Below are 26842 nucleotides of genomic sequence, written 5' to 3'. Positions count from 1 at the left end.
TTCGTGTCACTCACCAGAGAGCCCTTGGGTTGCTGCTCCCTCCTCTGCCTCAGGTAGCAATCTGACATCAATTCTCTTCCTCCTGAGTTCACAGCACAAGGATGAAGCTTTCGGAAACACTGGATCAGCTTTAGAAAACGCTGCTTTTGCGGAGCTGTGGGGAACAGGAACCCAGCTGCAGCTGGAAATCCACTTGCAGGGACTTCCCACCCCCTCTGTGCTGCTCAGCAATTCGGGAGTGCATCCCTTCCCCTCAAACCCACACCTCTCAGCCCATTTCCCCCCTGCACCGAGGCAAAGAGCAGCTCTTTTCGGGGGCAAGAAAGCTCAGCTGAGAAACACTGACCAAACGCAAAGGGTTGCGACTACCAAGAGAACAGTTTATTATTTGTAACACTTCATTCAGCTAAATCCACGTAGCAATACACACAGAAATACTTCAGAAAAGTGCAAATTCTCACTCGGTCATATGCCATAATTGTACAGAACAGACACTGGATAAAGAGAGCACAGATGCAGAACTCACCGGGGCTCCAGATAAGAGTGGTGATAAGACTGGCTGCTTCCCTCCCTGCATACAAAGCCACTCTGAGGAGGCAAAGGCAGCAACCCGCCATCCAGACTTGAATCCTGGGCTCACCATGCAAACAGTCCCTTTCCTAAACCAAACTGAAACCCTCAGGAGCCAAACAGGGGCACGAGGTGCTACTGAGCACCTTCTGGAGCAGGGAGGGTGAATTCTGGAGTGCTTACCGAGTGCTGCACATCACCTCAATGTCTGAAACTGAAAAATACTGCATTTTAATTGTTTCCAGTGTGAATGATGCAAGCAAGGATTTCCCTCTTGAGGCACCGAGGGCATCAGGAGACCTGCACAGACAGGACTGCAGCTCCTGCACAGCTCTCTGCTGCTGGAGTCCATGCTGCAGGAAGGGCAGGGGAAGCAGACGGGCCCACAAACACAGCAGGGCTGTGCAGTTGCAGTGAGAGCTGCACTTGGGCTTCCAGAACAACCCTGCCATGTCAGGCACGCTCCTTCCTTTGCTTCACTCACGCCACGGTAAGAAGCATCCTCTAGAGTTGCAGGGAGACACGAATACCACCTGAAGCTATGTAAATCACGGACTGGATGCTGCATCACAACTAGAATAAAACAGCTGGCTGCAAGATCTATCACACAGACACCAAACTCTGCCTGGCAAGTCTCCTTTCTTACACAGATCCCCTCCGAGACCCTGGAAATAAAGTTCTGCCATGTATCCAAGTGAGATAGAGATTGAGTCTGTCGCAGCAGAAAGAGAAAAGACAAAAATAAGCCCTCCTAAATGCTACGAACACAAACCACGGGCAGCTGGATTGCAGGTCAAGCTGATGGCTGCAGCTTTACAAAAGGTGCACTGTAACTGGAAGCCTCGTAAACAATAATCAGAATGCATTTGTTCGATCAGAGCTTCCTGCTCGAGTCTGGAAAGCTTTTGTTCCTGCCCGGAAGGCAGCAAAGAATAGCCAAGAGCTGAAAGGAGATGGTGCACAAGTCCAACAAACTCTGACACAGCCACAGGGCAACGCAATGGGAGAGTTACAGTCCTTCACAGTCGGAGCAATGAGGGGACAGGGAAGAGAGAGAGTTCCTCAAGCGGAACGGTATAAATACATCCAACGGTTCAACATGGTACAGGAAAACAATGGTAGCAGCAGTTTACAAACAGCAATAGTAATGATACCCTTAAAATACATTCAGTATGTTGTGCCTGTCATTCCAGAAGCACTTCTACATCTACAGCTTACTGCTCAACACCTACAGACGAGGGGAATCCCAGGCACTGCGCTCCTGGTGCTGTATGTTCACTACAGGCATTCACACCACGAGCAGCACCCAGCTGCTAAGGATGCTGATGCTGATACAACCACAAGTGAGCTGCCCTCATCTGAACTGCCAGGAGGTGCTCAAGTCCAAATCAGAGCGTGCTGCCCGAGGGCAGAGCTCCTTCGGGTCAGGGCAGGACCCAGAGCTGAGCCCTGCAGTGAGGATGTGCCATCACACCTATGACACCTCCCCAGAGCTGCACAGAGCAATGAGTACACTCCCAGGATAAAGGTCTCAACCCGTTCTCATCACATCAGCCACGTCTACAATCAAGAAGAGGAAAAAGAAACAACCCAACTTTTTGGCATTAGATACACTTGACTCGGTTGCGGAACCATTTGGAAACGTTTTCCCTTAAAATAACAAATAAATAAATAGGGGTGGTTACCAAAACATTTGTGCGACACAGACCTTCTGCAGCACACGTACATTCACACCCTCACCATAGTGCAAAGCTGCTGTGGGCACCAACACCCCACAATGCACAGATGCAGGCACCCAGAGCCCCTCAGAGCCCTTTGGATGCGATGCACACGAAGCCACAAAAAGGGCACGATGGGTGGAGGGCAAACGGGGTGGTCAACAACAGTGGCAAAACAGCACCTTTAACCTCAGTGCCTCTTGGGTTCCCCTCACATAACCTTCAGTACAGAACCTGAGTGCCTGGGTTTATCTGTTCCTCTTGTTTACTTGCTGTGAAGTGACTGGACAGACGTCCAGAAGATGGCTTGACTTCATTTTGATCCTCAATCATCAACACCCAACTCCTCCTGAACGTGTTGCTGTAACTTCAGAACTGGGGGAAATGTACACTTTCCTGGATCAGCATCTGTCAGAAAAGAAGTGATGAGCAGGATTGCTTTCTGCTCGAGCCAAGATAGGAAACTGATAACAGGAGGTTGCTAAAAATCCACCTAAAAAGAGCAACAGTACTGGCAAACTGCTGTTCTAACAGAAGTGAGTTTATCAGATATGACCAATAATACGAGTTAGTAAAAGACAGCAATAATAGAGAGTGTCTGCATCTCACCTTTCCTTTCTTTCCCCCTGTTTTGTTTTGTTTCCCTCATTAGACAGCATGACTTCAAGCCATCACAACCAAACAAGTCCCCAGGTGGTGTTTTCATACAAAGGTATTAAACTGCTGAAACCTTTAGTAAAAACAAATAACTTCAGTCCCTTCAGAGCTGTGGGACAAGAAGGGGTTATAAAGCCCACAGCAGTCAGAACAGGCAGTTTAACCAATGGGTCTCAGTCCTTTTGGAAGCTCCAGGAAGGCTTCCTACTGAATAACCCAAAAACCAGACTGCTTGTGTTGCCACTATTGTTTCGCACCCCAGCAAGTGTTTGGAGATACACACAGGAAAGAAACAACGCACAGAGAGCACCTCCAACAAGAGAAGGATACAAAATAAGTGGAAAATGTCCAATTGGAGCAACTTGCCTCAACCAGGTATGCAAAGCACTGAACTCTACTTGAATGGATTTGGGAAGTAAGAGCTGGAACACCACCACCAACACACACACACACACACACAACAGCTACGAAGAAGCAGGGCTTTTTGTCAGCTCGGGGTGATCACTTCCAACCAAGCTGTCCTGGATACCTGAAAGCAGTTTAAGACAAGAGGGCCACAGACCAACTGTTTTAACCCTGCTGTGGCAGTTTGTTGGCGCCGTGAAGGTCAGCGAGCCTTTGGTCAAAAGAAGGGGAAATTACAGGGCAAATTCCAGGCAGTACATTCCACCCTTCTCTGCTTATCTCAACTGACAAAAGAACGCTGCTTCTGAACAGAATAAAAACGTAGCTGCTTGTTTCAACACACACACACAGGCACACAGTAAACAGAGTTCTGTTCTTGGTTCCTCGGTTGGACGCGGTGCAGCGCAGTGGCTCCTTCCAACACCAGCTGCAGGACAGCTAAGCCGAGCGCCAGATGAGTCCGTTCTTATCAGGCTCGAGAAAGTTCTCAATCAGAGCTTCCACGAGCTTCTGACGCTCTTCTTCCAGCACAGATCTGTCACTGGAAGAGAACAGAGAGATGTCAGAGGTCTGAGGAACACCAGGACTCGAAAAATAACCAAATGAAAAGCAAGAGCTGAGGGCGATGGATTTGCTGCATACAATGCATTTCATCTGAGCTGTATGCCTGCAGCAGTTCAACAATATGAGGATGCTTCAGCATGTGACAAATACTGGCTTCCCTCTCCATTGGGAGGGGATTGTCCCTATCTACTCTGCTCTTGTGAGGCCCCATCTGCAGCACTGCGTCCAGGGCTGGAGCCCCCAGCACAAGAAAGACAGGGAGCTGTTGGAGAGGGTCCAGAGAAGCCACAAAGATGAGCAGAGGGCTGCAGCACCTCCCTGCAAAGACAGGCTGAGGGAGCTGGGCTTGTTGAGCATGGAGAAGAGAAGCTGCGGGGTGACCTCAGTGCAGCCTGCAGTGCCTCAAGGGAGCCTGCAGACAGGAGGGGAGTCAGCTCTGTGCAAGGGGAGATGGCAGCAGGACAAGGGGAAATGGTTTGGAGTTGAGGGAGGGCAGCTGGAGGTTGGATGTCAGGGGGAAGTTGTTTAGAGAGAGAGTGGTGAGGTGCTGGAACAGCTGCCCAGAGAGGCTGTGATGCCCCGTCCATCCCTGGAGGTGTTCAAGGCCAGGTTGGATGGGGCCCTGGGCAGCCTGGGCTGCTATGAAATGGGGAGGTTGGTGGCCCTGCCTGCAGTAGGGGGTTGGAGCTTCGTGATCCTTGAGGTCCCTTCCAACCAGGGCCATTCTATGATTCTGTGTGATTTGCTTTGCTGTATTTCCTATTCGTGGGTCCAGAGGAGGCCACTGAGATGATCAGAGGGCTGGAGCAGCTCTCCTATGAGGAAAGGTTGAGGGAAATGGGCTTGTTTAGCTTGGAGAAGAGAAGACTGCAGGGAGACCTCATGGTGGCCTTCAGTGCTTGAAGGGAGCGGATAAACAGGAGGAGAGGCTTAAACAGGAGGGGGAATGGCTGTTTGTGAGGGTGGGTGGTGACAGGACAAGGGGAATGGCTTGAAAGTGAGACAGGGGAGGTTTGGGTTGGATGTGAGGAGGAAGTTTTGGAGGCAGAGGGTGGTGAGGCACTGGCACAGGTTGCCCAAGGAGGCTGTGGATGCCCCATCCCTGCAGGCATTCAAGGCCAGGCTGGATGTGGCTCTGGGCAGCCTGGGCTGCTGCTTGGCGACCTGCACACAGCAGGGCTTGGAGCTGGATGAGCACTGTGCTCCTGTGCAACCCAGGCCATTCCATGGTTCTATAATTCTATCACTGCTTGCTTTAACAGGCTACTTCCTGGTAAGGAGTACTGCAAAATTAATTTGAACAGGGGGAAAAAATGGCCACTAGAGGTCAATCGTGGTTCTAGAATGAATGGCTACAAAAACGATGCAAGACTGGCAAAACATGGGTTATACACTGCTGAAAAAGTCAGAATTGCTCCGAATAGAAGAGGCAGATACACTCTATGCTCTTCTCTACACAGAGTCCAGCTGTCCTTCAAGGGTATTTTAACTGAACTGCAGTTTAGGAGGGTTGCACTGCCACACTCCTTTAAAGATGCATTCCCCCTTTCCTACCCTGATGTCTCACCAGAGGAAGAGGAGCTCAGTGTTCAAAGAGGCAAAGCAGGCTTGTTATTTCCTTCTGCTCTGCTCATGTATGGAGCCTGTTACACAGCACTGCCCCTCAGGTCACCCTTCCTTTTAAAAAACACACCTCAAGCTGCTGCAATAGAACTGGCTTTCCCTATGCTCAGCCTTTAAGAATAATCAGTAAGCTGAAACTCAAAGAAATACCTGCAAGGCTATTACAGAAAGGAGTGTGTTGTGAAGCAGCTGCAGAGCATTTTGTGCTTTGAACCAGGGAAGCTTGAAAGTGCAGTTTTGTGTTCTAGATCATAATTGCTGTTAACCAGTGGTATTATTGCAATGAAAAGGTCACTGTGTTTTTGCTGACCTATCAGAATGAACAGCAAAAGCCTAAATGATGCATCAAAGCATCTCAAGTGCTACTCTCTCAACTACTCCAGCCCTCACATGTTAAGCTTAAGTTAAGGGCAGTATTTCTTCCTTGCTGATTGTCTCAACCAGATCCTACTTTTCATCAGAGGGTACCTTGCTTACTTTCAGGTTCATGGAAGCTGTATGGAGAACTTCCATGCCCACTGATACACTATGTATTCACAGAGCAGACAACCAACAAGCTTCTACCCAATAAACAGGAGCTTCTGGTAATTGCTGCCATTCAGAAAACTGGAGTGCAGAACTCCAACCCTTCTCTGACCTGCTGTTATTCCCTGCTCAACTCAGGACAGTCTTAAAAGACAATTCAAAAGATGGGCTGTGCCTGTGTGAGAAATCCATGGAGCAATAATCAGTGTTTAAAAGAAAATTCAGCATCCTGTGAGAAGCTGTGTAGGCACAGACTCTTGTCTCCACTCACACACTCATTTTAATGGAGTCAAGCCTCTGTTATCCACTGCCTGCCTGAATCTGACCAAAACAAGCAGTGAGAAATAAATTCATCCTCAATTCCTGACAGTGCTGATTCAAAGGCCCCTTTTGTGCTGTTTTCAGTTCTCTGCTGCATCTTAGACTGAGAACCTAAGCTCCTCATCTGCACTTCAACCCTCTAAACGTACCCCCGTGTTTTCTTTACATATATAGATATATTTAATGTTTCTTAACTGGAAGAAGCTGATCCCAGGTGGCTATAAAGAGGAGACAGACATCTAATTGCTATCAAGTACCTTGGAGCACCACAGCAGATTCCTAAATACAGTAGGAATCCACCTGGATTTGAGCATGTTTGCCAGCGGCAGCACAACTTCATTACATTTTAGCTTACAAAAAAATGAGCAATTAGGTTAATAAATGAACCCTCCTAGAGCAGCAGATGCTTAAAACTCAGTTCTCTGCCTTATCCACTGCAGAGGGGATCTCATGTGAGCAGGAACTGCAACGCTCCAGGCAGTCTAACAGGCTGGAGCAGTGAGGGGTGGCTCAGGTCCCTGAGGAGGCAGCAAAGGAATCCATTTCCATGAAGGAATGATGCCTCAGCGCTGCCCTTTCAGCCCAAGGATGCTGTGATGTCTGCACACAGAGCTGCTACTGACCTCTGCTCGGGCAGAGCACACATCTCTGCGTAGTATTTGATCTTTGGCTCTGTCCCACTCGTCCGAAGGGTGGCAACACAACCATTCTGAAACGTGAAGGTGATCATCTGACTGCTTTTACTCACAGGCAGCACCTACATCAACAAGACAAGATGATTACGGGAGGCCCAACTCACACAAATACGTTGCTTTGGTTTGTGTTTAAATAGAACAACCAATATTTACAGAGCTAAATAAGCATGTCCTGTATATCCAGCAGCCGGGGCAATAAGCTAGAACAAGTCATTGCAGCCTAACAGATAGAAGCACCCTCTGGAGCAGTATTTTAGGATAACAGGATTGTTTTTTACTCCCATGGACATTCCAACTTCTGGAAACCTGCTAGATGGCAGAAGAGTTGCAGGAGCACCAAAGTCACCCCAGCTAATAAAGTTCATTGCGGATGCCCCATCCCTGCAGGCATTCAAGGCCAGGCTGGATGTGGCTCTGGGCAGCCTGGGCTGCTGGTTGGTGACCCTGCACACAGCAGGGGGTTGGAACTGGATGAGCACAGTGCTCCTTTGCAACCCAGGCCCTGCTATGATTCGATAGGAAAAAGGTAAAACAACAGCAAAGTCATTTCACGCTGAAGCATTCTTCTCCCCAATTAAGCCATCTTAGTAGACTGCATTAATTACACTGCCATCTAAGATGCCACAGTACATCTTCCTGCATAGCTGTTGGTGTATTCGACTTTCAATCTCTTCAAAAAGAGGAGCCCTCCTGCAAAATGCTTTGTAACTCACCGACTTCTTGTTGGGCTGGCTGCTGTCATAGCCAGTGGTAATGTCTCGCACGTGCAATATGTTGTAGTCACCACAGAACTTGGGATAAGACTGAGGGCCATCAAAGTTCCGAAGCCTCTCAAATATCCTCTTGATGGTTGGAGGATCGTAGCACAAGAAATAGGAAGTTTTTGATATGTGATATCCGTACCTACAAGGAGATGAGTCTTTTCAGTTAAAACATTCAGAAGTTTTCTGCACATTTGGTATCTAAAGGAAATCTGTTTGGGGAAAAAAGAAAAGGAACAATGGGAAAATAATACAGTTCTCATAGCTGTGGAACACGTATTTATAAGCAAATCTTTGGGGTCTGAAGTCAATTTGATTGCATTAGTCAAAACATCTCGCAGCTCTTTTTAAATTCAGGGTTTCAGGAAGGGTTTCAGCTCCAGAGAAATAAAAGCCAGAGGTTTAGAACAGGACAGAATAGTTCAGTTGGAAGCAACCTACAGTGCTCATCAGCCACTTTAGGGGTAGGCAGATAAGTCAGAGTATATTGATAAGTGTACTGACCAAATGCCTCCTGCACACTGACAGGCACAAGGCATCAATCACCCCTCTAGGAAGCCTGTTCCAATGTTCAGCCACCCACCCTGTAAAGAATTCTTTTCCTGAAGTCCAGCCTGTACCTCTCCTGGTACAGCTTTGCCCAAAATACGAATGAAAAAGGCAACTTACGTTTCATACACCTCTATGAGTTTCTGTGCTAGAGACAGGTTCTTGGTTTCCAGGTAGGCTGCCATCTCAGCTATGACCACAGCTGCACTCACGCCATCTTTATCCAACACTGAGGTGCCACACATGAAGCCTAGAGATAACAAAACGATCGTGGAATACAAAACTGGCACACTATTACACTGATTTACAGGGGTGAAGTTTTACTCCCAGGGAAATGAAAACTGGTTGACATATCCATGCTGTCCTTCAAATTACACAGTGCTCCCTTCCATGACACCTAGATAACTTAGGGGTCACAGTGATAGAAAGGCACATGCTATCATCAATTCATTCTAGTCTGGTAACACCTCTTCTCTGAGGGGATCTTTCATGGCACAGCACTAAATGTATCAGCTGCTTGTTCTGTGCAAGCACAGCAATAGGAATCAAAAGAACTGATACTGATACAGAGTTGGTAACAGACGTACAGTGCTCCACAGTACTGCCAAGCTGCCTTCTTTCTGAAGGGATTCATCAGCAAGATCTTCATTCCTCACAGTTAGAACCTTCTTGAATTCTATGAATATGGCAGGCAATTGGTATGGGCATAAATGCTCTTCAGTAAGGTCTTCATTTTCAAATGCTATACTGGGTATGAATATGGTATCCTAAAAAGCTGCACTTCATCTTGCAGAAGCAGAGAATTCCTATAGCTGAAACATTCACTGCACAGTTCCATACCAATGGGTGGTGGTAGCAAGACTGTCAAGGCCAACAGAGCACTCCAGGCTATGTCAGCAGCACTAGATGACCTTTAAAGGTCCCTTCCAACTCTAAGGATTCTATGATTCTATGATTCTATTCACATCAGGCAGCTAGATTTCTCTTTGGCTGCTGGTATAGAGTAGTCTCCTAGGTTTTATTTTACCAGAGGGCATTGCTGGGCTCCTGAAGGACCTGCTATGTTGGTGTAATGCAGCAAGCCCTTAGACCACTGAGTTCTCCCAGAGAGGACTCATAAGACATTACATTGCTTAAGAACAGATCCAGCTTAACTTCAGCTAACAGGCTGTGAAACAACAGCAGTTCAGCAACCAAGACCACACTTTTTAGATACATGCCCCCTGCACAGTTCCCAACAGTGGAAAGTGATACCCAAGACATACCAATAGACTCTTCAAAGGCAAAAAGAACTTCTTTCCCGTTATCTAGGAGATCTTTCACTCTGCTTCCAATCCATTTGAAGCCAGGGAGTGTTTCCTGAAATAGGAAAAATAAAACAGATTGCATTGCATTCCAATTCTCCACCACTTAATTTCAAGTCGAGCAATAAAGTGCAGCTGCTCCTCTTTCCACCTCCAGGACTTTTCCTGGAATTGGAACCCTGTGTGTCAGACAGGGGGGTTCAGAAGAAAAGGGAGGCATCAGATTGAAAATGCGAGAGGGGAAAAAGAAAAGGTGATGGATTCAGGATTTTAGGGTCAATGGGGAAGGCTGACGCAGAGTCAACACAGTGAAGCTAAAGAATGCTTTTCTTGACATCTTTTTCCTGAATTCCTCATTCAGTAATTGATCAACAGAACAGAGGTGGTAAAGACAATCATTAGACAAGTCTGGGATTCTGCACAGCATATGAATCTAAGACAAAGTGTCAGATGAGTACTGCAATGGACCTGAATGTGGAGTTGAAGGATTAAGTGTGCTTGAGAGACTCTGGTTCTCCCTGAGATAAGAGATCTTCCTTCTTGTCGTGCTTATGAGATGAGACAATCATAGAAAGGAAATGTTACAGACATCATAAGCAGTGGTGTTGGGAGATGGGAGGGAAAAGTGCTGCCTGTGTTCTTACAGTTGGGTGGATGATCTTGGAGGTCTTTTCCAACCTTAGTGACTCTATGATTCTATGAATCAAACAGAGGCAGCCAACATTTTAGCAGCTGTTCTTAGAGAAAAGGAAAGCACAGAGAGGGGAAACTTTCAGAGAGACCACAGACTTCTATAAATTCCTACCTATTTTCCAGGCAAATTTTCAAGAAACGTGAACAGTATTTAGTGAGATAATGAAATTCACTACAAGGCAGCAGAACTCAAACACATCCTTAATGGAACAACGTGAAAGATCTTAATGGAAGAGCTCCTCTGTTACAATCTGAACTGGGGGAATGGCTTGAAAGTGAGACAGGGGAGGTTTGGGTTGGATGTGAGGAGGAAGTTTTGGAGGCAGAGGGTGGTGAGGCACTGGCACAGGTTGCCCAAGGAGGCTGTGGATGCCCCATCCCTGCAGGCATTCAAGGCCAGGCTGGATGTGGCTCTGGGCAGCCTGGGCTGCTGCTTGGCGACCTGCACACAGCAGGGCTTGGAGCTGGATGAGCATTGAGCTCCTTTGCAACCCAGGCCATTCCATGGTTCTATAATTCCATCACTGCTTGCTTTAATAGGCTACTTCCTGGTAAAGACTACTCTAAAATTAATTTGAACAGGGGGAAAAAATTGGATGGGGCCCTGGGCAGCCTGGGCTGCTATGAAATGGGAAGGTTGGTGGCCCTGCCTGTGGGGTGGGGGGGTTGGAGCTTCGTGATCCTTGAGGTCCCTTCCAACCCAAGGCATTCTGTGATTCTATGATTCTATGATCAGGTTTTCCTCTGCAAGATGACATCAGTAAAAGCCCTGGCTTACTTCAAAGTTGAATCCTTCTTTAAGTGCAATTGCTCTCAAAATTTTCGAGGAAACCGTGGTCGCAAGCATGTAAACATTCTTCACATCAGCATCTTTGGAGCAATTTTCCTTCCAGCGAGAAAACATCCACCAACCAAACAACGCCGCCATCTCATTGCCAGTGAACACCTTCCAGCAGCCACTGCAGACAGCACAGAAAAGAGCTCTTTCAGGTTTCCCAGGAAGATTCAGGCAGGGGGAGACATTTTCTGCAGTCACTGCAACAACAGGAGTCTGAGCACACCACTGACAAGCTGCTCTATACAAAGCCACCCTAGCAAGAGGACTCGCATCTCGATGATTTACAAGCCCACTGCATTCTGCCAGCAAGCAAAGGTAAACATTTAGTTACCTTAGTATCAACTTCCCAGTAGCTTAGGAGCTTACAATTTATTAGTACAGCAATCTCTACGGTCTACACATTGCAGTCGGGCACTGCCTGAACAACAGAAATTACTACTTACACAATTAGCAGAATTTTGGCCTGCTAGTGGAAGAAAAACAATTTCTACTCAATATAAAGACAGGAAGCAAAAAACAAGACACCACAACAGCTAGCTCTCCCTAGGCAGTATTTATTTGCCTAGTCTATGAGAAAAAAGTAGATGTCAGGGTGGTGAGGCACTGGCACAGGTTGCCCAAGGAGGCTGTGGATGCCCCATCCCTGCAGGCATTCAAGGCCAGGCTGGATGTGGCTCTGGGCAGCCTGGGCTGCTGGTTGGTGACCCTGCACACAGCAGGGGGTTGGAACTGGATGAGCACTGTGCTCCTTTGCAACCCAGGCCATTCTATGATTCTATCATTCTATGAAAATACCCACAGAGCTAAGTCACAACAGGAAGGTGTGCCTTTAAGGTGCGTGTCTTTGGGGCACAGCAATTTTCACAACCTATTCTATTTATTCTACCATGAAGAAATAAAACAGAAGGTCCCCTTACTTACTTCTGCTGCTCTGCCACTGCCAGTCTGTCTGCATCAGGATCAGTGGCCACGACTACTTTAGCATTTTCCCTCTCTGCAAGCCTCAGTGACAACTCCTAGTGGGAGAAGAGTGGGGGGAAAAAATCACAGAATCAAATAAAGGGAAACAAATCACAGAACCAAAATCAAGACAAGGGGAAATGGTTTGAAGTTGAGGGAGGGCAGCTGGAGGTTGGATGTCAGGGGGAAGTTGTTTAGAGAGAGAGTGGTGAGGGGCTGGAACAGCTGCCCAGAGAGGCTGTGATGCCCCGTCCATCCCTGGAGGTGTTCAAGGCCAGGTTGGATGGGGCCCTGGGCAGCCTGGGCTGCTGTGAGATGGGGAGGTTGGTGGCCCTGCATTGGTGGGGGGTTGGAGCTTCGTGATCCTTGAGCTCCCTTCCAACCCAGGCCATTCTGTGATTCTGTAAATGCATTCTTGCTCTTAAGTTACACATTACATGCAAAAACAACCCCAAGATCTCATACAGATGGGTGATGAGTTTAACACAGCTCAAAGCCTGCTACTCTCTGTGCCTTCTCCAATTTGTTTTTCATCAGAGTATCTGATATCCTTTAAATGAGGATTAAAATTAAATTAGGATAAATTAAAATTAAAAGGATAAATTATCCTTTAAATGAAGGACTGTCCACAAGAACACATAAATGAGACAGAGCAGAAAATGAAATACCAGCACAGATTCTCCTTCTTCAGGATTTGGGCATTTGACAGTAGAGAAATCTGGATCTGGATCTTTCTGTTCAGGTACAGGAATGGGAGGTTGAAAGCCAAATGCCTTGAAAGCCCATTGCACGTAGTCATGTCCAACTCCGTGAAATGAGGTGTGAACAAACTTCAGATTTGTCTGCATGTTCAGCTCCCTGATAAGGAAAGAAGAAATTCAGTAAGGCTGCAGTTACTTTTCAAGACTATTTTTATGTTGGAAAGCACAAACTAAAGAAAAGGCAGTGACACTTGATCCTATTTGGCTAGTTGCTACAATAATATCAGTGAAAAAATTAGTTTTGCTAGAAACTGCTGCTTTTGAGTTTCTCATCCCTTAATGCAAGATATTTACCTACTGCTGAGCTGGCTGAAAATCCCTCAAGGATGAACCATCCTTTTCTGCATCAAACTCCTTCCACCATCCTGAGGATCTCACTCCAGCTCTGTCTCATCCTCCTCCTCCTCCTTTTACTCACCTCTGTCTCAACTAACATTTAAACTTATCCATCCCGTTCCACTTCATGCACCTTCACTCTGAATCACTGCATTTTCGTCGGAATCCTTTCAGCATTAAATAAAACTGTTCACATCAGGGTGAGCTATTGTAGCCTCGTGTTCCAAGGCAGTGACCAGACTTGTGCCTGAAGTTGGGTGCTTTACTGTCCTTAAGTAGGGTTCAGGCCTAAAGAAGACGACCATTTAATGTAATGACACATCAGGGAAGGGATGGGGTGAGGCAGAATGGGGACTGAAGATTCCTCCCAGCAGGAGGAGGACAGGACAACAACCTCAAGCAGGCAGTGATGTTTGCAGCAGAGCAGAGGGCTCAGCTTCTGTGAACCACAAAGACTTAAAAACATCATTTAAGAACATTTCATTCCATACTACACCTGTGGTAGCAGATCTTTTTCAGATCCTCCATATAAGAGTCACAGATTTTCTTCAGAGGATCCTGCCTAAGAGGACTGGTGTCTACAAGGTTCTCGTTCCAGGAGCCATTCCACGGTTCAACGCACTCCTCTATGCATTTTATGATTTCCTTATCATGAGGGGATTTGATCTGAGCTCCATTTTCCCAATAGACCTGGTAGGAGTTTAAGGAAAACACGGCACAATTTATTTACAAAGACTGTTGACTTCATAAATACTCTTAGCTATAGGATTCCACACAGCCTGCATCAGACTGGCCCAGCTCTTGGATAGCACAAGGGGGAATGGTTTTAAAGTGAGACAAGGGAGGTTTGGGTTGGATGTGAGGAGGAAGTTTTGGAGGCAGAGGGTGGTGAGGCACTGGCACAGGTTGCCCAAGGAGGCTGTGGATGCCCCATCCCTGCAGGCATTCAAGGCCAGGCTGGATGTGGCTCTGGGCAGCCTGGGCTGCTGCTTGGCGACCTGCACACAGCAGGGCTTGGAGCTGGATGAGCGCTGTGCTCCTCTGCAACCCAGGCCGTTCTATCATTCTGTGATCATTTGGAAACCCAGTTTATGGCTGCAGTCACAAAACAATCATTTTTAAACAAAATGATCTTTCATTCAGACAAAGTTGTTCAGTTGCAGTGACTGAAATCATCAGCACATGAGAAATTCAGACTGGAAAACGCACCACGCTGCACAAAGTGAAGCAGAATAGAAGCACTGCCTTCTGCACAGCCTGTCATTCCTTCAGAAAAAGCAGCACAACTTGTTTCTGAAGTCGAAGCAGAACAGATAAGCACTGTGCCAAGGTGCCTTTTTCCCACAACTGAACAACTGTAATCTTTCAGCTAAAAATGCTACCAAACCTGAGCTAAAAAAAAAATGTCACTGTTGCAGACTGATTCAGATGCCTGTTTTCCCATAGTTTGTTTCCAATAGCACGGCTGCCTCCTCTGTGCAGACTTTCTCCTCAGACCATCCTGTCCCTCTTTTGATGGTACTTATTATCTCCAAAAGCACAATCTTGTCAAGCTGTCCAAAACCTTCCCAAGTTGCTGGTGGGTGATATACTAAAGATGAAACAGTTTTTGTGCAAGAAAAACAAAGAAGTAAAATACTTTGCCTCTAAAGACAGAGATATGATAGCTTCTCAGTAAGCTAACAGCTTGGAAAACTGGCATTGCTTGTTACATCCAAGCCATGTAAATACTGAAGTAGACACAGGGCACGTGCAGTGCAGTCACCTGCAGGAGCTCTCTGTACGCAGACTGTTTCCCTATTATTGCCATTCCTCACCAAGCTGCTACTGAGCAGAAGGCTGATTTTAATTAAAGTGTAGAATTCAGTTTAGATTCTTAAAAAGCTAAGCAATGAAATCATGTGCTATTTGTTATGATGGGTGGGTTTGCTCTTCCAGGCTTTGAGCATAAAGCCACCTACCTGTCTGTCACTGCCCAGCTAACACAGTCTTGCAGGCAGCACACAGAGCTTTATTAATCAGCAATAAACTGCTCTCTCCTGCTGTGCTTGGACATGGTTAGTGGGCATGGTGAGGACAGGTTGACAGTTGGACTCAATGATCTTAGGGATCTCCTCCAACCTTAATGATTCCACAGTTCTGATTCATGTAACTTCTAGCTCCGTTTTAAATTTGTTTTTAAACCTAAGAGGTGAGCAGATAATAAAGGGCCAAAGCATCCTCCCAGCTGCTGATTTGACCCTATGGAACATCACAATCCATTTGTGCTCAAGGCACACAGGTTTTAATGGTCTTTAGTTCCAGTTTCAGATGAAAATGCGTGTCATTCAGAAGGTTACAGAAGGATGAGTTACTTGGAATCACATTTCTTTCTAACGTGCACACACAAATATTTCAGAAGAAGACAAGATTCCCCCCAGCACATTGAAGGTATGCAAGTAACACGGAAAGCAGCTGGCTGCAATGTGCTACAAGCTTCAGGGCTAAGCCTTACCTTGTACCCATTGTCCTCCTTCCTGTTGTGGGACGCTGTGATCATTACACCAGCCACAGCTTTGAGCTGCTGAACAGCATAGGGCTAAAAAAGAAACCCAGAAATGGTGACTTACCCAAGCATTCTGCAGCTGGCAGAAGGATGGTATGTTATTAGGACAGTTATTAGGATGCTAGAGGAGAAATAGCTCAACATCCACCAGCTTATTTGAAAGAGGTATAAACAAATGCTCATCAATCTGCTCTCTGAAGCTGGGAGCAGAGAGAAAGCTTGTTCAGAACAGTGCTGTTTTGTTGCGTGGCAACATTATTCCCAACTCCATAAATGCCACTGCTAAGTGGCCAACAGCCATTTAATGAAGAAAGCCTACATTTAGGTTACTCCAGTACTGAGAAAGCAAATGAAAATGAAAAGAAGACGATGACTCACCACAAAGGGCGTAGGGACATACGTTGAAAAGAAGTATACAGGTACATCTTTAGCCAGCAGGACTGCTGCAGTGAGCTTTGCAAGTCTACCAACGACACGAAACAGAAAATGTTCAGTCAACCCAACTCCCACGACAGTCCAACAGCCATAGGGCATTACTCTCATTTTCATTTTGCTTGTTTCTTAAATCCTTGTACTGTTTTGTTTTCCTTACATTTCATACAGTCAGTGTAACCATTTTTGGGCTGTAGAATTGGACAGAGCACTTTCATTTGCTGCTCGAAGGGCATAAGGCACTTGAGTCATGTGAATAAAGCAGTGATATCAAGAAAAGATACGGAGCCTTCTGGAGTGGGACTTGTCCTTAATTCAAGGACCAAAGCGAGCTCCCAAAAACATGAAAGTGCCAAATCCAGAAACAGAGTCAGTATTTTTAAACCTTGCCTTTGTATGAAACTTGTCCTCCCAAGAAGCAGGGAAACTCATTTTCTTTTACAGAGCAGTTTGATATGAAGCTGCTCTTTTCAAGGCAGCTCAGGAATTAACAACAGGAACTCTTCGTCAGGGGGAAAACCAATGAGAGATTAAATTTCACACATCTTTGCTCTCTTATTTTTACAAGCAAGCATTAACCATTGCTTCCATACCTTCCCATGATGAATAAACATTTCAGGTACTCAGAATTTCACTATAGTTTTTACCAAATGAAACCTGATATCACAGAAAGGAATTTGAAAGCTAAACTTCTAGCTGAAGGCACTGAAATTTTGCTCCTGTAACACAAGAGCATACATCAGCTTCATTATGGGATACCATCAGGAGAGCTGCCATCTCCTTTGACAGTGGAAATGAGGCAAGAAAAACAAAGCATCACTCACACAGTGTGGGGTGAGCAGGCTGATAGGACTGACAGCCCTCTTTGGGGGAGGTTCAGCTTGAGTTTAGAACTATTCTAAGTACATGTCAGCTCAAGGGGAAGAAGGAAACACAACAAAGAAACGTTTGCTCCTTCAGCATCTGAAACATGGAGACTGTGCTGCATCTAGTCTGAATTCCATGTTGGTGTGGCTGAGAAGGAATGTTTTTAGTCCTGCAGAGAAGGACCTGGGGGTCCTGGGGATGAAAAACTGAACATGAGCCAGCAGTGCTCCTGCAGCTCAGGAATGGGATCCTGGGTTCCATCAGCAGAGGGGTGGCCAGCAGGGACAGGGAGGTGATTGTCCCCCTCTGCTCTGCTCTTGAGGCCCCATCTGCAGCACTGCGTCCAGGGCCGGAGCCCCCAGGACAAGAAAGACAGGGAGCTGTTGGAGAGGGTGCAGAGGAGCCACAGAGATGAGCAGAGGGCTGCAGCACCTCCCTACAAAGACAGGCTGAGGGAGCTGGGCTTGTTCAGCATGGAGAAGAGAAGCTGCGGGGTGACCTCAGTGCAGCCTGCAGTGCCTCAAGGGAGCCTGCAGACAGGAGTGGAGTCAGCTCTGTGCAAGGGGAGATGGCAGCAGGACAAGGGGAAATGGTTTGGAGTTGAGGGAGGGCAGCTGGAGGTTGGATGTCAGGGGGAAGTTGTTTAGAGAGAGAGTGGTGAGGGGCTGGAACAGCTGCCCAGAGAGGCTGTGATGCCCCGTCCATCCCTGGAGGTGTTCAAGGCCAGGTTGGATGGGGCCCTGGGCAGCCTGGGCTGCTGTGAGATGGGGAGGTTGGTGGCCCTGCATTGGTGGGGGGTTGGAGCTTCGTGATCCTTGAGCTCCCTTCCAACCTGGGCCATTCTATGATTCTATGATTCTATGGTTTTCCTCATACTTCCACATTTTTAAACCGTGCATAATCCAGGCAACCTGGCTGGCAGCCTTGCACACGCAAAGCAGCAGGTATGTTTAAAAACCTCATGCCAAAGCATGCTGGATAACACACTGCATGTATCTAACAGTCAGCTGGAAAGGTGAGAAGACGTGGGATGTGGGGGAATAGAAAACTCTTAGAAGACAGCTGCTTCCTGAAGAGCAACGGGATTCTGTGCTCTGTTACACCTTCAACTCCAAACCTCTCTCTGAGCTTATCAACCTTTTGATGTCCGCATGGTGTTCTCGTGCATTTAGACTACAAACTCTCCAGTGAAGCAACCAGGGCTCCTGGCATTACAAGGGCTCAGTCTCTGCTTCTTTTCATTACTATTTAAATGGGCTAAGGGAAGGCAAAGCGAGCACACTTCGTAACACAAAACTGTTCTGATGGAAGGGAATGCATTCAAAGGCACAATTTCATTTCTAGTCTTGCAAATGTAAGCAATACTCATACTTCTTACTGCTGCAGTTGCTGGTCACCTGACCTCGTGTGTCATATCCAACAACAAAGCCTCTCTGCTTAAAGTCTGAAAAACACCTCTCAAGATACTTGTAGATGCCCTGGAAAGAAAAAAAAATGAGAGAAAAAAAAGGAAGAATTAGCTCTAGTGTCACATACTTAAGCATTAAAGATGTTTACATAAACATTAAAGATGTTTTTCACATACAGAGTAATGTCAGTAGAAAATACAGCTCAGCAAGAACAGCAACATTCCTGTGTTCACTCTGCAGCTTCTCATATTCAAACCATCTTTTTAAAAACCCAATTGATAAAAATCCATTATTTTTTTTCTAAATCCATCCACCCAGTCTGCAAGGACAGCGTTGGTCAACACCTGTCTTTATCCCTGTGCTCCAGGCATCTCAGCCATCTGAGATGATCTCAGGCATCTCTTCAGCACCGAATGCTCATCCCACACATCTGACCTTGCATTAAAAGGATGCTTCCTCCTTACCCATTTTTTCAAAAGGAAGTTTATTGCTGTTGACCTGCCCCATTGAAGTCACTCACTGGCATACACTGCAGCACAAACACAAGCTGTCTCCTGTACATCACAGCAGAGCTTTCCTAGTGGCAATTTCTCAGAGAAGACCTCGGGGGTGAGTAGATGGAGGAAGAATTAAGAATAACTGCATTAAAAGCAATTCTTTGATGTGTCTTTTTGTAGATCTGACTTTCGGTACTACCAGCAAGCTTTAAGTCATGAATCTAGTCTGACTTCAGCACAGGAAGGACGTGGAGCTCTTGCAGCGGGTCCAGAGGAGGCACTGAGATGAGCAGAGGGCTGGAGCAGCTCTGTGTGAGGAAAGGCTGAGGGAACTGGGCTTGTTTGGCTTGGAGAAGAGAAGGCTGCAGGGAGACCTGATGGTGGCCTTCAGTGCTTGAAGGGAGCGGATAAACAGGAGGGGGAACGGCTGTGTGTGAGGGTGGGTGGTGACAGGACAAGGGGAATGGCTTGAAAGTGAGACAGGGGAGGTTTGGGTTGGATGTGAGGAGGAAGTTTTGGAGGCAGAGGGTGGTGAGGCACTGGCACAGGTTGCCCAAGGAGGCTGTGGATGCCCCATCCCTGCAGGCATTCAAGGCCAGGCTGGATGTGGCTCTGGGCAGCCTGGGCTGCTGCTTGGCGACCTGCACACAGCAGGGCTTGGAGCTGGATGAGAGCTGTGCTCTTTTGCAACCCAGGCCATTCTGTCATTCTATGATTCTATGATTCTAATAATTCTATGATTCTAGCCATAAAACTTGATTCAGCTGAATTCTTCTAAGGTTATGCAGCAAGGAAAGGACTTCAAGCACTGACACATGGACACAAGCACCTCTTCAGAGAACCATTTCAGCCACGGCTGTAGAGTTACTGCAGAGGGATGCACAGAGACACATTTCAATAAATTATCTGAATCCTGATGAAACTGGATGCTGGCTCATAGCATGAGGTCACCTTCGTACCATCCCAACAACTTCAAGATCTTTCACTCGTGGTTGAACAGAGATATGAGGCAGGGGAATGGGAAGAACGTGCTCACGTTTGGATGGAACAGACTGAAGATGACACAGGGAGATGAGCCAGAGGTTTCTTAGCAAGAGGTCCTTGTTTGGCTAGTAGAATCCTGATGTCAGGGCACATTGTAGGGTGTATCCTGAACTCATTCCTCAAACCCCAGGAAATTGCACAAGAAAGGTTTACAAATGAAGCAGCACCACATGACGTGAACTGGAACTGCATAGAAACTGGGAACAAACAGGGACTGGCAAACTGCTTAAGCCAAGGTAAGCTAAGACAGAACAAAGGATCATATAATCACAGAATGATAGAATGGCCTGGGTTGTAAAGGAGCTCAATGCTCATCTAGCTCCAACCCCTGCTGTGTGCAGGTCGCCAAGCAGCAGCCCAGGCTGCCCAGAGCCACATCCAGCCTGGCCTTGAATGCCTGCAGGGATGGGGCATCCACAGCCTCCTTGGGCAAAGGATGCTCTCATCCACATGGGAGCACAGAAAGGCAAAGAACTCTGTTTGTAAAAGTAAAACCATCCACTGAAACCCTCCCTTCTGGCAGCCCCAGCATCTCCATGATTCCACACATCAAATTCCTTCCTTGCCATCGTGTCCAAATGATGAACACTTGGATTTTAAACAGGACAGAAAAATAGGCTTTCTGCATAAGTTACGTCCCTACAATCTTCAGAAGAATCAGAAGAAGCTCCTGGGTATCTATGCCCTTCTGCAGCTGGCTTTTCATGGCATCAACATCATCATGCCCTCAAGAACACAGCATGTGCTTAAGCATGCATCTTAACGAAGGTTTATTTTAATTGAAAGGAAGTATTTTCATTACACCTATGTCTGAGGTGTAATAAACGTCTAAGGTGCAATTCTAACAGACCTATTTGAATGGTGTGTAGTAGTTAAGGACAGATTTAGAGACAGCACTGCTTGTTTTCAAGTTGAGGTCCTGCAAAACTCTCTTAGCATCATTAGTTTCTGAAATAAGAGAGCCAGAAGCACTCAGTTGAACAGATTAAGTCTAATGCAATTTACTTCAGAAATAAGTTTTTACCTGCTTTCCTGATTGCTTTTTCTAGCCTGTTAAGTGGTTTTGATACATGGCTTAAAACAGAAGGTGTGCAGAGAGAACAAATGAAACCCAGCCACTTTCTCCCTTTCAGAAGCATGCAAGGCCCACGAAACTGAACTTGCAAACAGCCTCCCTGCTGACCAAAGCCATGCTTTCTGCTTTCTGCCAGGAGTGCTTATCAGTAGGCCAGCTGAGCCAAGCCCAGACAATGCTTCCGTGAGTCCCAGCAAACAAAGGCAGCATGCAGACCTCAGGAGCTCAAAGTGCGAGCACTGGCTGCATTGGCTGAAGGGTGGGGTGACAGCTCTTCATTCCTCTGTACTAGCAAGATGTTGGCTCTGATCCTAAAGAACCACAGAGTGGCTTGGCTTGGGTTGGAAGGGATCTCAAAGATCATCTAATTTCAGCACTCTGCTGCGAGCAGGATTGCCAACCATTAAATCAGGCGTCGGATCAGGTTGTCCAGGGCCCCATCCAACCTGCTCTTGAGCTCCTCCAGCAATGGGGTCTCCACAGCTTTTGTTGTATCAACTGCACCGCTCCACTCAGTGTCATCTGCAGACTTGCTGATGCCAGAGCTGAAGGAAGCATCACTCTATGATGCTCAGTTTAGATGCTAGAAACCTAAAGCAAACTTTGTTAGACCTAAGATGAAATCAAAAAGGCCAAACGCTCAGACAGAAGGTCAGGCTTCAAACTCTGGTGAGCTCCACATGCTGTTTCTTTTTGGAAAGTACAAAGAACTCTTGGAATTTGGTTTCACCTCAGAAGCTTGGGCTGTACAAGTCAGCCACCAGCAGTGTCAGAAGCTTTAGCAAAGTCCTGCCTGCTCCAAGCCTTCACAACTCTTTGCACTGAGCCAACAGAGAACAAATCATTTCAGCCCTATCTGTGAGGATCTGATTTCAGAGCATTAACCTGCACAGACAGAGCTATATAAAAGCATTTAAGTTCTGAGTGTCACAGTGAAGGGTTTCAGTAACCCTTCATAAATCATGTAATAAAACACCCTTTATCTTATGGCTGAAGTGCCGTTTACCAACAAAACAGCTGACAGAGCAGACAAGTTTCAACAGGTTTATCCTAATGAGAACTTGCTGCTGATATTCTGAGAATAATAAATGGTGGCAAATAGATCCCTTTGTTTTCAATCCTCAAGAATAAGGACATTAAGTGTGTTTAACACACACAGTCCAAACCCATCTGTATGTTCAGAAGGAAGGGAAATACGGAGCCTCCATTTGCTGACTCATGCTATTTGTTTTCAGGATTTAACAGTTCCGTTTCCTTGCTTCCTACCCCCTCCCCTGGGTTGGCACAAAGCTGTATTTTAGATACTAGGAATCCATAGGAATCCAACTGCTTTGTGCTTAACATTAAACATTAACATTGCACGTGCTTTATGGTGGTAAGAGTGACTATCGACGTCAGGAATGATAATATAACACGATCACAACCCTGGATAAATCACTACTCAGCCTCCTGTTGACACACTCACAATGAGGGCAATGACAGATCTACTTGAAATGTATTCTTAATTAACTTCTTATGGAGTTTAGTAATGAAGATTAAGCATTAATCAACCTGTTTGAGGGAAAAAAGTGACAGAGCAACACATCAACTGAGATGAGCCTCAGTGCTGTACAGTGAGTAAGCTTTAGAACAAAGCCACTGTGGGACAGCAATATGGGGAAGGAGCTTGGAGCACTTCTGATCAATAACCAAATCAACATCAGCTGTTCCTTCCCAAGGTGTTTACTTAAAAGGTGGAGAAAGAAGAATTCAGCAAGAGACCAAACTCTTGGAGAAAGAATGTTATCAGCTGCTATGAGCAAAACACTGTTGTAAAGAACAGCAGAGATGAGAAAGTCCTATGTTAACCAAGATGTTGATTTATTTGGACGTTCAAACACTGCTTAAAAGAGTGGGGGGAGGGGGGGGAACTGGAGAAATCTCATCATTTTCCACTCCTTTTCTGGCGTTCAAGACCAAAATCAACACAGAGAAAAAAGGAAGGGTGCAAGGCACTAAAGGAACGAGTCCAGAGGGCTTGCTGCTGGCTTAAACAACTAGTCTTGGTTGTCAGTCAGCTTTAAGAGCTAGTCCTAATAGCCAAAACTGGTTCAAGGGAAAGATGTGTTAACAGCGAGGAGCCACTGCCACCAGTGTTCACCACCTCCGTGACCCTACAGCTTCTCAATTCCATGCACCAGCTCCTGTGCCCTTCTAACACACATGGAGCCTCATCACCATGACAGAAGGAAATTAAGACTAAAGCCTGTGTGTCCAAAACTTTACCCCATCCCATAAGACCCTTTCTAGCAGCAGTGCATTCCTCAAACCCAGTGCACAACTACCGAAATGGCAGTCGAGTTCCAAGATCTCTCCAATAGTCGTATCAAGAAGTCCATCACAAAACACTCGACTCCAAGCTTTGAAGATCAACATCTGTTTACAGTGGTTTCTTATCAAATTATTCTATGATTTCATCTCTAACCCAAGTATAAATATTTAAATCACAGATAAGCCATGAAGCATCAGCTTCTTGGACGCAGGATGTCACACCAGGTTTGCAGACTGAGGTGCAGTGCACTCCAACTACTTACTGACTTCTGTTTTAAAACAAGAGTTAAAGACAAGGTTACAGTAATGCAGAGGCACTTAACCACACTATCCAAATCCATTGCAAACAATGCCATCAAACTGCAGTTACTGGAAGGCCATTCCAGAAGTTAAGCAGTTTACAACAGATGTTGTTCGCAGTCAGTCTATATTTGCTTTTTCATCTTACTCCCTGCTTGTTCTCCTAATAAAACTGGCTATTTGTTTTGTGTCCTCATTGACAACTTTGGCTAAAAAGAAAAGGCTTGTGGGGCTGGGAGGGGTTTTGTGTTGGGGGTTTGTTTTCTTTTGGTTTTACTGGTTTTGGTGGTGGTCTTTTTGCAAAATACTAACAGTCCTCACTAAAGCCAATGCTTTGCTTCAGAGCAGTGTAATAGATTTAGGTTAGATTCCAGCTGAAGTGATTCTATGCTAGGATGCCCATTTGCTGTAACAGGATGCCCAGAGAGGCTGTGATGCCCCGTCCATCCCTGGAGGTGTTGGAGGCCAGCTTGGATGGGGCCCTGGGCAGCCTGGGCTGCTGTGAAATGGGGAGGTTGGTGGCCCTGCATTGGTGGGGGGTTGGAGCTTCGTGATCCTTGAGCTCCCTTACAACCCAAGCCATTCTATGATTCTGTGCTGACATGATTAAACCTGTTCAAGCTACTTCCTTTGCCTCCAATCCTAAAACTTTTGATGCTGAACAGCTCCGTTTCACCTTCAGCTTATCAGCAGAACAGTTATGACCCAAAAGTTTACTGTGAACCCCTTCAGTTCTCTGTTCTGCAGCTCACCTGCGTTGACTGGATGACGGTGAGGTCGTTGATGTAGCAGAAACCTGCTCCCATGGCAGAGCGAAGCCCAGCAGTCCCAAAGGTCAGCCTGCAGCAGAGGCGATCCCGCAGCTCCTTATGCTTTCCATTCTGCAGCAAGTTTTCAATCTGCTCTTTTGTTTTTTGGTTCTGCAAAAGACAGTGGAAGGTTTGCATTTAGCACCCAAAATCAGGATTGGAACTTACGTTGCATATTGTTGTCAAGCAGTTTGTGGAGCTGCAGTACAAGAAGTCATAGAATGATAGAAAGGCCTGGGTTGCACAGGAGCACAGTGCTCATCCAGCTCCAAGCCCTGCTGTGTGCAGGTCACCAACCAGCAGCCCAGGCTGCCCAGAGCCACATCCAGCCTGGCCTTGAATGCCTGCAGGGATGGGGCATCCACAGCCTCCTTAGGCAACCTGTGCCAGAGCAGAACAAGCATACATTGTAAAGCTAGTTTGCACCACTTTTTTTCTGTACCATCCTTATTTATATAAACATATAAATGCATAAAAGTGCTGCTCCATCAGAAGGGAAATGCCCTCTGCATTCTCCTAACAGCTGCCTTCACTACTCCACAGATGTGGATTATGGACTGTATTTGGGAGGGTCTCGAGAACACTGTCAGTCAAACACAGAGAATTAAAAATACACTTCCACAATTACTCCAAAGCTCAGAAAGAATGCATTTATAAGTAGTACGTGATACAACCACTAAGAAAAGAGAGTTCTCCAAAGAAGACTTTGGTTTTATAGGATTTGAAGAAAAATCAGAGTACAGAGAGAGGTTTTATTAGCCCTGCAGAGAAGAACCTGGGGGTGCTGGTGGATGAAAGACTGAGCATGAGCCAGCAGTGCTCCTGCAGCTCAGAAAGCAAATGGGATCCTGGGCTCCATCAGCAGAGGGGTGGCCAGCAGGGACAGGGAAGGGATTGTCCCCCTCTGCTCTGCTCTTGTGAGGCCCCATCTGCAGCACTGCGTCCAGGGCTGGAGCCCCCAGCACAAGAAAGTCAGGGAGCTGTTGGAGAGGGTGCAGAGGAGCCACAAAGATGAGCAGAGGGCTGCAGCAGCTCCCTACAAAGACAGGCTGAGGGAGCTGGGCTTGTTCAGCATGGAGAAGAGAAGCTGCGGGGTGACCTCAGTGCAGCCTGCAGTGCCTCAAGGGAGCCTGCAGCCAGGAGGGGAGTCAGCTCTGTGAAAGGGGAGATGGCAGCAGGACAAGGGGAAATGGTTTGGAGTTGAGGGAGGGCAGCTGGAGGTTGGATGTCAGGGGGAAGTTGTTTAGAGAGAGAGTGGTGAGGTGCTGGAACAGCTGCCCAGAGAGGCTGTGATGCCCCGTCCATCCCTGGAGGTGTTCAAGGCCAGGTTGGATGGGGCCCTGGGCAGCCTGGGCTGCTGTGAAATGGGGAGGTTGGTGGCCCTGCATTGGTGGGGGTTGGAGCTTTGTGATCCTTGAGCTTCCTTCCAACCCAACCATTCTGTGATTTATCTGTAGGAGCTAGCATCTTACTGACAGAAAAGTAAATTCTACTTCCAAAAGTGGTACCCGTATCAGCGAAACATTTTGTTTGTTTGACTTAGGGAACATAAAGATAGCAATTGCTTTGTGCTTTGCACTGAAGTCCAGTGACATCCCACCCACCTATTCAAGGTAAAAAATTAAAAACAAAATACCATGTAAATGAGTGAGCTTGATAGACAGCAGTAGATGAAGCCTTGCGCCAGCAGGAAATGGGAGAGGATCTGTGAGAGTTCTCTATCTGCTATAAAAGGAGCTCCCAAGTTGCTGAAAGGGGTTCTGGTCCCAACCAGAGGGGCACGAACATCACACAGCAGGGCTGAGTGCTAAAAATGAATGCTCATGCATCCTGAGCCTGCATCTGAATCCCACTGCCAAAAGGAAAGGGCACGTGAGAAGGAAAATGCCAGCCAAGCACAGCAGGAAGAAGCAATGCTCATCTGACACTTGGCTATAGACATTAATTACACTTAGGAAGGAACAGCAGCTCTGTCAGCTGCACGTAGGGAGAGCACATTTCCTACTGTTCACAGTTCAGTTGAGAGTGATCAGATATTGCTATGAAAGGAGTAATTCAAACATTTACCTTAAGGTCCACAAGGTAGGAAATGCCAATCTCCCATGCCAATTGCATGCAGCACATCATGTTGGTAGCAGTGGGAACACCCACTGCTGATCACTGAAGTCTCCCTCTAAAGCATCTCTAGAACTGTGCTGCTTCCAGCAGGAAAGAAGGGTTAAAAAAGGCAAATGGAATCCAAAAGGCAAGGGTGAAACCCTGCTGGCATTTAAC

At 46.6% G+C, this 26842-nt stretch overlaps 1 protein-coding gene across 2 annotated transcripts in view; it reads right to left on the bottom strand.

The window, feature by feature from the left end:
• Nucleotides 1–359: 359 nt before the first annotated feature.
• The window catches only part of PGM2L1 (phosphoglucomutase 2 like 1), a 41572-nt gene continuing 15089 nt past the window's right edge, over nucleotides 360–26842 (bottom strand). For both annotated transcript variants that reach the window (XM_052699309.1, XM_052699310.1), the window contains exons 2-14: nucleotides 24512–24679; nucleotides 18496–18602; nucleotides 16204–16288; nucleotides 15775–15858; nucleotides 13777–13970; nucleotides 12852–13041; nucleotides 12145–12239; nucleotides 11164–11344; nucleotides 9654–9747; nucleotides 8509–8638; nucleotides 7792–7981; nucleotides 7007–7140; nucleotides 360–3891 (exon numbers count right to left, since the gene is read on the bottom strand). In XM_052699309.1, coding sequence (XP_052555269.1) covers nucleotides 3789–3891; nucleotides 7007–7140; nucleotides 7792–7981; nucleotides 8509–8638; nucleotides 9654–9747; nucleotides 11164–11344; nucleotides 12145–12239; nucleotides 12852–13041; nucleotides 13777–13970; nucleotides 15775–15858; nucleotides 16204–16288; nucleotides 18496–18602; nucleotides 24512–24679 — 1755 coding nt within the window. In that variant the 3' untranslated portion in view covers nucleotides 360–3788. The remainder of the gene's footprint in view (nucleotides 3892–7006; nucleotides 7141–7791; nucleotides 7982–8508; nucleotides 8639–9653; nucleotides 9748–11163; nucleotides 11345–12144; nucleotides 12240–12851; nucleotides 13042–13776; nucleotides 13971–15774; nucleotides 15859–16203; nucleotides 16289–18495; nucleotides 18603–24511; nucleotides 24680–26842) is intronic.

Source organism: Tympanuchus pallidicinctus, unplaced genomic scaffold, assembly GCF_026119805.1.
Source record: "Tympanuchus pallidicinctus isolate F22 unplaced genomic scaffold, pur_lepc_1.0 scaffold36, whole genome shotgun sequence".
NCBI lineage: Eukaryota > Metazoa > Chordata > Aves > Galliformes > Phasianidae > Tympanuchus > Tympanuchus pallidicinctus.
This window is presented reverse-complemented; position numbering and strand designations above follow the sequence as displayed.